Here is a 12,888-nt window from a genome sequence, read left to right as displayed (position 1 = left end):
AAGGCCTCCATTATCTGTCCTCATTGTTTCCCTCAGTCACCAACAGTTACACTCCAGCTGAACGTTAAACCTCTCGGAGATCCTTCCTAAATGATAGGCACACACACACACAAACACCTTCCTAATGATAGGCCAGGATGGTTTAGGTTAGGCAGTTACGGACAAAGAGCTGCTTGTCTGAGAGAGCAGTCAACGCACGCTCAACCGTGTCTTTGGCTTAATTATCATGGGCCAGACATCAAACTAACAAGTAGAGAGAGTAGCTACCACAATGATGGTCCTTGGCACTGAAGTGTGTGTGTGTGTGTGTGTGTGTGTGTGTGTGTGTGTGTGTGTGTGTGTGTGTGTGTGTGTGTGTGTGTGTGTGTGTGTGTGTGTGTGTGTGTGTGTGTGTGAATGCATACATGCTTGTTAGCTCTATAAGCTTGCATGGTTGAAACCCACGCCTCCTATTGGTTACCTGGTTGTTAGTAATTCCTGATGTTCTCAGGGTATTGGGTCTATTTCTGCAGATGTGCTCATCAAGGGATCCCAGGAAACGGTGGTGTTTGAGATGTAATCCCCCCACGCTCACTGGGCCCCTGCACTTAAAAACTACAGCCCTAATGAGGGAAGAGCACAATTCCTGTCCAGACCCATTTGTTCTAGGCTATGCACGCCAGCCAGCGGGATGCCACATCAATCTTGGATAAGAGAGTTGGAAATCTGTCACGGGGCAATTCCATTAAATTATAGTGTTGAGAGGCTGCCCCTTTAGACACATACAAACAGAGTGGAGCAAAAGAGCATTTGCCCGTTTGACGACTGATTTCATTTCCCTAACCGTAGAACCCCTCTTGTGGAAAGAGTGTAGACCAGTGGAACTCATCTATCAAAGACTAACGGAGCCACACTGCAAATAGTGCGTACCCACCAACACAATCACGTCGTCTTTCTTCACTGTCTGACAAAACGGAAAGTTTACCGGCAAACTTTGATTGATGGCTTTACTCCTAATTTCTTCGAAAGGCAAATGGCTGCTCCGCCTCTGTCACAAGCTGAAACGGACTTGTTCTAACGGACCTCTGTCACGGAGAAAACCTCTGTCTCCAGGTGATAGTGTGTTCTCTCGAAGTAGTACAAATGCAATGACAGACAGAACAGAACACAACTAGAGGCCTAGTAAAAAAAGACAACCTCAGAGGGACTTCTGTGGGGAGAGAAACGCTCAATCAAAACAAAACTAATTGTGTTGGTCACGTACACGTTATTGCGGGTGTAGCGAAGTGCTTGTGTTTCTAGCTCCGACAGTGCAGTAATATCTATCAATTTCACAACAATACACACAAATCTAAAGTAAAGCAACTAAGAATATATCATATTTGGACAAGCAATGTCGGAGTGGCATAGACTGAAATACAGTAGAATAGAATATGGCATATACACAGTTGAAGTCGGAAGTTTACATACACTAAGGTTGGAGTCATTTAAAACTTGTTTTTCAACCACTCTACAAGTTAACAAACTATAGTTTTGGCAAGTCGGTTAGGACATCTACTTTGTGCATGACACAAATCATTTTTCCAACAATTGTTTACAGACAGATTATTTCACTTATAATTCACTGTATCAAAATTCCAGTGGGTCAGAAGTTTACATACACTAAGTTGACTGTACCTTTAAACAGCTTGGAAAATTCCAGAAAATTATGTCATGGATTTAGTAGCTTCTGATAGGCTATATTCACCCAATTTATTGTGGGAAGCTTGTGGAAGGCTCCCCGAAACGTTTGACCCAAGTTAAACAATTTAAAGGCAATGCTACCAAATACTAATTGAGTGTATGTAAACTTCTGACCCACTGGGAATGTGATGAAAAAAATAAAAGCTGAAATAAATAATTCTCTACTATTATTCTGACATTTCACATTCTTAAAATAAAGTGGTGATACTAACTGACCTAAGACAGGGAATTTTTACTAGGATTAAATGTCAGGAATAGTGGAAAACTGAGTTTAAACGTATTTGGCTAAGGTGTATGTAAACCTCCGACTTCAACTGTACATATAAGATGAGTAATGCAAAAATATGTCCACATTATGTAAACCTTATTAACAACAGGAGAAGTTGCAGGCCATGCACAGAAAGAAAACCCCGCCCCCTTCCCCTTAGGCACTTATGTTGATGTAAAATAATTACTACAATCGAATGACTGTTGCTTTACACCTATCCAATCCCTTAGATCGACACAAGTGTTTAGGGGCTAGGGGTGGTTACTGGACAGGTCCGCAAGTCTCACAGGCTGTAGAGATCCAGTCTCATCCGGGCATGTCTCCCCCACAGCACATCAACAACGACCACATCCACGGGGAGAAGAAGGAGTTTGTGTGCCGTTGGGATGAGTGTTCCAGGGAGCAGAAGCCTTTTAAGGCCCAGTACATGCTGGTGGTTCACATGAGGAGACACACGGGGGAGAAGCCACACAAGTGTACCGTGAGTAACTGATCGTCGCCAGGCTCGGCCTTTCGCATTTGCCTCTCTAAACATTTGCAGAGTGTACCGTCACACACACACAAATATAGAAATGCCGTTTGGGCTTTTCTCAATATTTCACGTGATCATTCTAGAAAAGAAGGAAAAATGTGCTCACAGTTTGATTACATTACATATTCGCATAGAGGATGTCCCTAAGCTGGTTAGTAGGGTGTATGTTAGTAGTTCCAGCTGTTATTACCATTATATCATGTAAGGGCAATGGGTCCTTCTTACAGTAAGACCTAGATATATCCTCTACGGTACTGTATTGTAAGTCCCTCATGTACAACATCTAAGATTTTCTCTCTTCAGGCCAAATCCTTAACTTTTCACATAAATCATGCACTGGTGTCAAGGGGAGATTTGTTTCTGAAGTTTGGATTGGTGACTATGTACAGTGCATTCAGAAAATATTCAGACTCCTTCACTTTTTCCACATTTTGTTACGATACAGCCTTGTTCTAAAATGTATTCAAATAGTTCCCCCCCCTCATCAATCTACACACAATACCCCATAATGACAAAACAAAAACAGATTTTTTGACATTTTTGCAAATGTATACGGGAGCAGACGTGACAGTACACCCCCTTCTAGGGGCGAACCGGCCGAGTCATGGGCGCTGGGCAAGCCGTTTGGGGCATGGAAGCCCAATGAACCGGCAGGAACGTGAGAGCAGACGTGACACTGTGTTCTTGGGGACCTTCAATGCTGCAGACATTTTTTGGTACCCTTCCCCAGATCTATGCCTCGACACAATCCTGTCTCTGAGCTCTATGGACAAGCCAAGCCATGTCAACTGTGGGACCTTATATAGACAGGTGTGTGCCTTTCTAAATCATGTCCAATCAATTGAATTTCCCACAGGTGGACCCCAATTAAGTTGTAGAAACATCTCAAGGATGATCAATGGAAACAGGATGTTCAATAGCCCCCAAACAGGCTTAAAATAGCCCTGCAATAACCCCGAAACAAGTGAAACCAATAAAGACATAACCAACAGAAAAAAGAAAAGGGAATCGGTGGCAGATAGTAGACCGCCGAGCGAGCGCCGCCCGAACAGGAAGAGGAGCTGAGAGGCTGTAATGTAACAAAATGTGGAAAAAGTCAAGGGGTCTGAATACTTTCTGAATGCGCTGCACATGCCTCCACACCAGAGTGTCATTCATTACACAATAATTGCAAAGGACATCTTTATAGAAATGAAACGGAAATGGAAAACAAGGATAGATGTGAAATAAACTGTACAAAGATCCTGTGTTTGACTGCTTTGGTGTTTTCCTTTCTCTCTCTTGCAGTTTGAGGGCTGCTGTAAGGCCTATTCTCGCCTGGAGAATCTGAAGACCCACCTGCGATCTCACACCGGGGAAAAACCATATGTGTGTGACCACGAGGGATGCAACAAAGCCTTCTCCAACGCCTCGGACAGAGCCAAGCACCAGAACCGCACACACTCCAACGAGGTGTGCACGCGCGCACACACACACTTCATTGAGGTCCTACTGGGGCAGCCTCCCAAACACCACCATATTCCCTTCATAATGCACTACTTTCAGGGCCCTGGTCAAAAACTGCGCACTATGCAGACAATAGGGTGCCATTTTGGATGCAGACACGTTCCCACACTACACGGCACTGCAGCTCCATTCTGCCCTGCCAAGACTTCAGACAGACTCACTTATAGAGCCCATTAGATATTCTCTTAGACAGACATCCATAGGATCAATACTCTTCTACCTTTTGTGACTTACTGTAAGGTCCTGGGCCAAAAGATTGTGGCATCAAGAAAATGAGAACGGACGTAGATATCTTCAATCTGTTGTCTGCTAGCCTTTTACATATTCAGGCTGAAATGAGATGTGTGGACTTTTTCTCATCACGCACAGTGATTGTTCTTGGATGTCTATACTTGCCGCATTAAACCACGGCCGTGCGTGTGTTCCTAAGTGTTTGTGTTTGTGTGTGTGTGTGTGTATGCAGGCGTGTGTATGAGTAAATAATGATGTACAGAACTAATGAGCGTGGCAGCCCCACAACGGATTAGTGTGAATCAAGCGTAGGCATCCCTAATGGAGACCCAGACCACCTGCAGATCACCAATACAAAATGAACCCTGGAACCGTTTCAAGCCTCCTACTGGCCTATCCATCAGGAGATAGAGGAGGGAGGTGTAGGGGGAGAGCACAGCATCCCATGGATCTACACACACACACACACACACACTCACACACACACACACACACACACACACACACACACACACACACACACACACACACACACACACTACCCCTCGGGATGAAAAATAAGACTGGATCCATCCCACCAATATAACTAACTTTATTACTGGAAACCATATAAATCTTAGTGATACTCCGTGGCTGTAAGCAGAACCAACAAGTCACTGGTCTTACATACATAATTTATACACTCTAATTGCGTGTTTACAACTACTGCTAGTCACAGCTAATCTGAGTAAGTAGGAGGGGATGGATATTCTAATTCCCAGTCATGTATTTGAATGTTATTAAACAGAATATGAACTGCATGATATTAATCTCCCTCTGGATCCTGTGTGGCTCACTTGGTAAGAGTGTGGTGGTAACCACGCCAGGGTTGTCGGTTTGCTTCCCGCTGGGGCCACATTTAAATGTATACACTCACTGAACTGTAAATCGCTTCAGATTAAATACAGTTGGAGTTGGAAGTTTACATACACCTTAGCCAAATACATTTAAACTCTAAACAATTCCTGACATTCAATCCTAGTAAAAATTCCCTGTCTAAGGTCAGTTAGGATCACCACTTTCTTTTAAGAATGTGAAATGCCAGAATAATAGTAGAGAGAATGATTTAATTCAGCTTAAAAAGATTTAAAATCATTCAACGTGGGTCAGAAGTTTACATACACTCAATTAGTATTTGGTAGCATTTCACTTTAAATTGTGTCAAACGTTTCAGGGAGCTTTCCACAAGCTTCCCACAATAAATTGGGTGCATTTTGGCCCATTCCTCCTGACAGAGCTGGTGTAACTGAGTCAGGTTTGTAGGCCTCCTTGCTCCCACACGCTTTTTCAGTTCTGCCCACAAATTGTCTATAGGATTGAGGTCAGGGCTTTGTGATGGCCACTCCAATACCTTGACTTTGTTGTCCTTATGCCATTTTGCCACAACTTTGGAAGTATGCTTTGGGTCATTGTCTATTTGGAAGACCCATTTGCGACCAAGCTTTAACTTCCTGACTGATGTCTTGAGATGTTGCTTCAATATATCCACATAATTGTTCTCCCTCATGATGCCATCTATTTTGGAAGTGCACCAGTCCCTCCTGCAGCAAGGCACCCCCACAACATGATGCTGCCACCCCCGTGCTTCACGGTTGGGATGGTGTTCTTCGGCTTGTTAGCCTCCCCCTTTTTCCTCCAAACATAACGATGGTCATTATCGCCAAACAGTTCTATTTTTGTTTCATCAGACCAGAGGACATTTGTTCAAAAAGTATGATCATTGTCCCCATCTGCAGTTGCAAACCGTAATCTGCCTTTTTTATGGCGGTTTTGGAGCAGTGGCTTCTTCCTTGCTGAGCAACCTCTCAGATTATGTCGATATAGGACTCGTTTTACTATGGATATAGATACTTTTGTACCTGTTTCCTCCAGCATCTTCACAAGGTCCTTTGCTGTTGTTCTGGGATTGATTTGCACTTTTCTCACCAAAGTATGTTCATCTCCAGGAGACAGAACGCGTCTCCTTCCTGAGCGGTATGACAGCTGCGTGGTCCCATGGTGTTTATACTTGAATACTATTGTTTGTACAGATTTCTTTTGATTTTCCCATGATGTCAAGCAAAGAGGCATTGAGTTTGAAGGTAGGCCTTGAAATACATCTACAGGTACACCTCGAATTGACTCAAATGATGTCAATTAGCCTATCAGAAGCTTCTAAAGCCATAACATCATTTTCTGGAATTTTCCAAGCTGTTTAAAGGCACAGTCAACTTAGTGTATGTAAACCTCTGAACCACTGGAATTGTGATACAGTGAATTATAAGTGAAATAATCTGTCTGTAAACAATTGTTGGGAAAATTACTTGTGTCATGCACAAAGTAGATGTCCTAACCGACCAAAACTATAGTTTGTTAACAAGAAATTTGTGGAGTGGTTGAAAAACAAGTTTTAATGACTCCAACCTAAGTGTAAGTAAACTTCTGACTTCAACTGTAGATGTACATGACATGTCTCTATTGTAATGTATTTTATCTCTCTGAGTATAACCTTTCTAAATAAAGGTGAAATAAATACACTTGTGTCCACAGAAACCCTACGTGTGTAAAGTCCCCGGGTGTACGAAGCGTTACACGGACCCCAGCTCTCTCAGGAAGCACGTGAAGACAGTCCACGGACCAGAGGCCCACGTCACCAAGAAACAGCGCAGCGACCTGCCGCCCAGCAGACCCATGCCACCCAAAGAGAATGGAGAGAACGAGACAGGCCGGGGCATGGAGGAGAAAATGGACAGCACCTCGAGAGGTACGGAGGACTACCTCCAGGCCACGTCTATCAAGACAGAGAACTCTGTGGTAAGTGATCATCTGGTGTTGCAGTCTATCATCCAATGAGAGATCAATTGGGGTTGCAGCGTGTCATCCAATGAGAGATCATTTGGGGTTGCAGGCTATCATCCAATGAGAGATCATTTGGGGTTGCAGCGTGTCATCCAATGAGAGATCATTTGGGGTTGCAGGCTATCATCCAATGAGAGATCATTTGGTGTTGCAGGCTATCATCCAATGAGAGATCATTTGGTGTTGCAGGCTATCATCCAATGAGAGATCATTTGGAGTAGAAGTATAATTCAGGAAACAGACAGTTTTACCATACGGTTATGTTTACCATACGGGGGCGGCAAGTAGCCTAGTGGTTAAAGATTTGGGCCAGTAACCGGAAGGTTGCTAGATCGAATCCACAAGCTGCCATGGTAAAAAGCTGTCGTTCTGCCCCTGAACAAGGCAGTTGACCCACTGTTCCTAGGACGTCATTGTAAATAACAATTTGTTGTTAACTGACTTGTTAAATAAAAAATGTGTGCCTCCCAATCTATGGTTAAGCCACTTTATAGATTTGTGCAGTCAGATAATGCCCTTCTACTTTCTCAGTCTGAGCCCCTACTAACAATGGCATGCAAATCTTACCGAACAAACTTTTATCCTTCCTATTTAACACTCTCTGCACATTTCCTTTCCATTTCTCTTCTCTTTTAACTTTTCCTTAAGGACAGACATTACTAAGGTGAGCACAGCTTCAGTTTGAGCTTCAGTTCAATACAGAATATCTTTCATCATTTCATGCACTACTGCTGTATGACAAGCCACAGCCAGTAAGGAGCACAGTCCAAAAATGTGTATAATAGTTATTACAGAATTTTAAGTCCCACGTACTGTACACCATAAAGAGGGACTGGGGAACCCAACAACCCGGAGAGCCATAGATTCATAGCCCTCTGTGCTGGCTTAGCACGTACTCAAGCATCCTTTCATCTCCCCCATTTCTAATTCACAGACGGTCTTAAGGGAGCTGTAATCTGTAGCCACCCCAACCAACACTCGTTATTCACAATTAAAGTTGTGGAGAAAAGAACTTGCATGATTCACTGTACATCTCCTTATGTTGTTCTGTTATCACTGTTCCACTTTCTCTTCGTTAGATGGCGATCCCTTTCCTTTTTAGATAGTTTATAAACATGTTCTCTCTCTCTCTCTCTCTCTCTCTCTCTCTCTCTCTCTCTCTCGCTCTTTCTCCTTCCCTCCCTCTCCTCTCTCTCTCTCTCTCTCTCTCTCTCTCTCTCTCTCTCTCTCTCTAGATGTATCAGTCCAGCCCTGGTGGTCAGTCGTCATGTAGCAGCGAGCCGTCGCCACTTGGCAGTTCCACCAACCATGACAGTGGAGTAGAGATGGCCCTCCACAGCAGCGGGGGAAGCATGGGGGACCTGACTGGGCTGGACGACCCCTCAGGGCCCCTCATGGACTCCTCCTTCTCTGGCCTCTGGTCTGGGACAGCAGGGGTCGGGGTGGGCCTCCACCTCCGTCAACACCTAGGCCTCAGCCACATCCACAGACTAGAACACCTGAAGAAGGAGAAACTGAAGACGGTGAGGGACTCCTGCCAGTGGGCTAATCATCATCCATCTCCTCCAGTCCAGAACACCAAGCTACCGCCCATACCAGTAAGCGGTGAGTGACCGTAAAAAGAAAGAAGTAACCAGTGTTCTCATAATTATCCTTTTTGAGTATTCAGTACATTCAGAAAACCACTCAGACTATATTTCTCCTGTGTGAAATCCATTTTTCTTCTCTTCAGGGTCCCTTCTGGAGAGAGGAAATATGGATGGTGGGCCTGGATCGTTCCTCAGCCTCAGTGAGCTGTGTTCCAGTAAGGTGACTGTCCTGGACCAGCTGGACCATCTGATGGAGCGCAGGGACAGCGCCACCAGCACCGTCTCCTCTGCCTACATCAGCCGGCGCTCCTCTGGCATCTCCCCCTGCCACTACAGCCGCCGCTCCAGCGACGCCTCCACGTTCAGTGGCCACCGCCACCACAACATCAGTTCCACCGGCTCCTACGACCCCATCTCTACAGACCTGTCCCGGAGGTCCAGCACCGCCAGCCAGAGTGGAGGAGGGGGAGGGCTGCCCAGTCACCTCAGCCTCACCCCTGCCCAGCACTACCACCTCAAGGCTAAATATGCAGCGGCTACAGGCGGAGCCCCACCCACACCTCTACCCAACATGGAGAGGATGAGTCTCAAGACCTGCATGGCCCTCTACAGGGATGCTTCCCAGGGAGACTCGTCGTCTGGTTACTCCTCCTTCAACCCCATTGCCCCCAGTGGTGTTCCCAGGCGCTGCAGCGGCGATATGGGAGGCTATAACGGCCGCAGCATGATGCCCCACGAAGCTCCGTCCAACATTCCCCGTCGGGCTAGCGACCCCGTCCCCCGACCGCCGCCCCTGGACCCGCTGTCCCATCAGCCTCAGGTGCAGCGCTACAACAGCACGGGCAACATGCAGAATCTCCACCCACACGCCTCCCAGCCCAACCAGGCCCCGTCTGCAGCCGAGCGGCGCCACCTGGCGCCCCAGAGCCACCAGCCGCGCTCCGACAGCAGTCTGCAGCGATACCCTTACTGCCCCCGGCCGCCCAGCATCTCTGAGAACGTGGCCATGGAGACCATGGCCGGCGACATGAGCGGTAGTCGCAACAACAGTGAGGAGGAGATGATGGTACTTCCGGATGACGTCGTTCACTACATCACCTCTCAGGGCGGAGCTGGAGAGTCAGACTGTGCCAACGGGTACAACCGACAAGCACAATGTGGTTTCCATGGAAACACAATAAACCCTAACCCCCAGCAGCAACAGCAGTTTTACCACCAGCAAAGGATGGCTGTGGTGGACACCAATATGAATATGAACCCCTCGTCTGCACCACAAACCATGCCCCTCTTCTGTGCCCTAAGCTCAGGCCATCCGCAGCAATCTTTCCCCTCCTTACCCAGTAAGACGAGCACCATGCCGGTGCAGTGGAACGAGGTCAGCTCAGGTACTGTGGAAGCTCTTCACAACCCAAGTCAACAGCTGGCGTTCGGTCGAAGCAACCCAAACCTCGCCATGGTCCAACAGAAACAGAACTTTGTCTCGTTCCAGAATCAGAATCTTAACTCCAACCAACACATTGCACAGATGATCCACAACCTGGCTCATGCAGCCCAGCAGGGGAGATACATAGAGCTGCAGAAGGCGGACTCGAGGCTGAGCTGTGTCCAGCAACAGAGCCTACAGCAACAGCAGCCCGCTAATGCTAACCTCAATGAACCAGTGAGTCTCGGGCATGGGTTTAACCAGGGTCTTGGTCCTAGCGATGCTACCGCTAACGCTAACCAGCGGTCCTCCTGTAGTAGTATGGCAGTTGGTGGCACTCTGGGTATGTTGAGCCAAAACAGTAAACAACAACAGACGGTGCACACTGTAGACATGAAGCAGAACAGCCGGCTGGGGGCACAGCCAGGGGGGAGTCAATTGTCTCAAGTCACATTTAAGGATATCGGTGTGAATTCTTCACGGATGATCTCACAGAAGTATAATATAGCGTCCCAGGTTCAGCATCCCATCCAAAATGGAGGTCAAATACTCCTCCAGCCAAGGCCACCCACAGAACCTAAGTCTCTAAGCAGACAGCATTCAGGGTCAATGACAATGCAGCGACAAAGCTCAATTGGCAATCACTGCAGCAATGGCAACAACAAGGACAGCAATGTTATGTACTACACAGGACAGATACACGTGTTTGAGCCAAACGGAAACGTCAACATGCAGATGATGGCATCATCAGTAGTGGACGTTCTTCAATGTCCCTCAGACAGCACTGAGACCGCCATGACCTCACCGGGAGTAAGCAACCAGGTCTCCAGTACGGTGGACTCGTCCAATGGGACAGGGGCAGAGGAGCCCCAGATTGACTTTGACACCATGCTGGATGACGGGGACCACTCCAGCCTGATGTCAGGCACCATCAGCCCCAGTATCCTCCAGAGTCTGTCCCAGACCTCCTCCAGACTCACCACCCCCCGGAACTCTGTCACCCTGCCCTCCCTGCCCCTCCCTGCAGGGGGAAGCAACATGGCCATCGGCGATATGAGCTCCCTGCTCACCGCGCTTGCAGAAGAGAACAAGTTCCTCAACATGATGTCATAAGGACGATCCCAAATACACTGAAGGCAGACACAGGTAAAACCAGGGTACCTACCTTGGTGTATTTGGCCCAGGACGTATGTTAAAAGAAATGACCTATTGTGACCCAAGCTCTATGAACGATAGTATATCTACCACCAAGAGTTTAAACTGACTGTATGAATGACAAGAGGGGGACCTACTAGTTGTTGCAGAGGTCCTCCTGACCATGTGATTGAACACTAAGCACCTCATTGGAGAACTTTGACGACCACCAGAGACTAAGGAACCTCTGAGATTCTGAAGACTTCATGCTGAAACACCACTATGTTTGTGCTACTTATTGTATTATCCTGTACAGTATCATTATGAAGCTAATATGGCGATTTCATATCTATTGAGAAGCCATATTTTGCCTTAGATGAGTAAGTAAGTATAATGTAATCCACAGCACAATTCTGTTAATGTTGTACATGAGATAGTGTGCAGTTCTGCAGTAAAACAAGTTTACCAAGTGCCTGGCTATGCCGCAGAATATGCAAGACGAGCATATGACACAGTTCACGTTGAAACGCAACCAAGTCCTTCTGTATGATACGGATTTGTGATTTTTCGATCTTAAAGACACACGTATATATGTAAATAGTGTAAATGACTTGATCTAAAATGATTTGATTCTTTCTTTCAGATCTTATTTGAAACTCATTAAAAAACATTCTGTCGGTGAAATTGCAAAAAAAAAAAAAAAAAATATGGGAGAAAAATGATTAAATAATTCAATAGAGTCAGAAGAAATCTATTTCTAATCTATTTAGTCATGTCAGGTCTATTTCCATACAGTGTCTTCGATATGAGCCATTGTCTTATTTGTCTGTTTGGTTGAGTTGGACTATTGAGATGAACAGTGACGTCTCATTGTCGGGGACAAGTTGTGACTGGAATTAAGCAACCATTTCAAAAGAATATGCAAATACTTGATATGATACGTATTCTGGGGGTGATAACATTGCCATTAACGCTTGGTGATGAATTAGGATAAAATCGAAAAGGGAAAAAGGATCCTCCTTTTCAGTGTCAAATGACTTTTTCTCCAGTCCTTGATGATGACGACGATAATAAGATATCATAGAGTATTAGGAATCAAAGTTTTTTTGTATACTTCCATGCAACTCTGTTGTGTTGGATATGTATATATATTTTGTACATTTTTATGAAATACAATATTGTTTTTTTTTTTTTTTTACAGAATTGCTGTCTGGTGAGTTATTTCAAACCGTGGGTGTTTTTTCTCGTGGAATATGACATGTTTGAAATGAGGTTGCGTTGTTTTAGCTCTCTCATATACAGTGCCAGGCCGATTTGAATTCAAATTGGCCTGTAAATTCATGTTACACTTACCTAGAAAAGTAAAGTACAGAAATCCCCGCCACAATATAAATGGTACGTTGTTGTATTTCCCACTCCTTGGTTCAAAACTGAACATGGAGACAGTCGACACAATAGACAGTAGCCAGTACATCAGAGAGTTGTGAACTCTTCTTTGTTAACCTCTCCTTTAATCTCCTTTAATCTTAGAAGTATATGAGTGTTGATTGCTTAAATAATTCAGGAGAAAAACTGTCTTCTTTGAAGCCACACAAGTTCTCTCCCT

General features: G+C 45.5%; 1 protein-coding gene across 1 annotated transcript in view; it reads left to right on the top strand.

Annotated features, from left to right (window-relative positions):
- The window catches only part of LOC115133617 (zinc finger protein GLI2-like), a 72,124-nt gene extending 59,645 nt beyond the window's left edge, over positions 1-12,479 (top strand). The window contains exons 10-14 of the mRNA XM_065025532.1: positions 2,322-2,471; positions 3,810-3,974; positions 6,828-7,091; positions 8,372-8,741; positions 8,869-12,479. Coding sequence (XP_064881604.1) covers positions 2,322-2,471; positions 3,810-3,974; positions 6,828-7,091; positions 8,372-8,741; positions 8,869-11,261 — 3,342 coding nt within the window. The 3' untranslated portion in view covers positions 11,262-12,479. The remainder of the gene's footprint in view (positions 1-2,321; positions 2,472-3,809; positions 3,975-6,827; positions 7,092-8,371; positions 8,742-8,868) is intronic.
- The last annotated feature ends 409 nt before the right edge of the window (positions 12,480-12,888 follow it).

Source organism: Oncorhynchus nerka, linkage group LG2 (assembly GCF_034236695.1).
Source record: "Oncorhynchus nerka isolate Pitt River linkage group LG2, Oner_Uvic_2.0, whole genome shotgun sequence".
Lineage (NCBI taxonomy): Eukaryota > Metazoa > Chordata > Actinopteri > Salmoniformes > Salmonidae > Oncorhynchus > Oncorhynchus nerka.
Note: the sequence above shows the minus strand (reverse complement) of the source record. Positions and strands in the feature narration are given on the sequence as shown.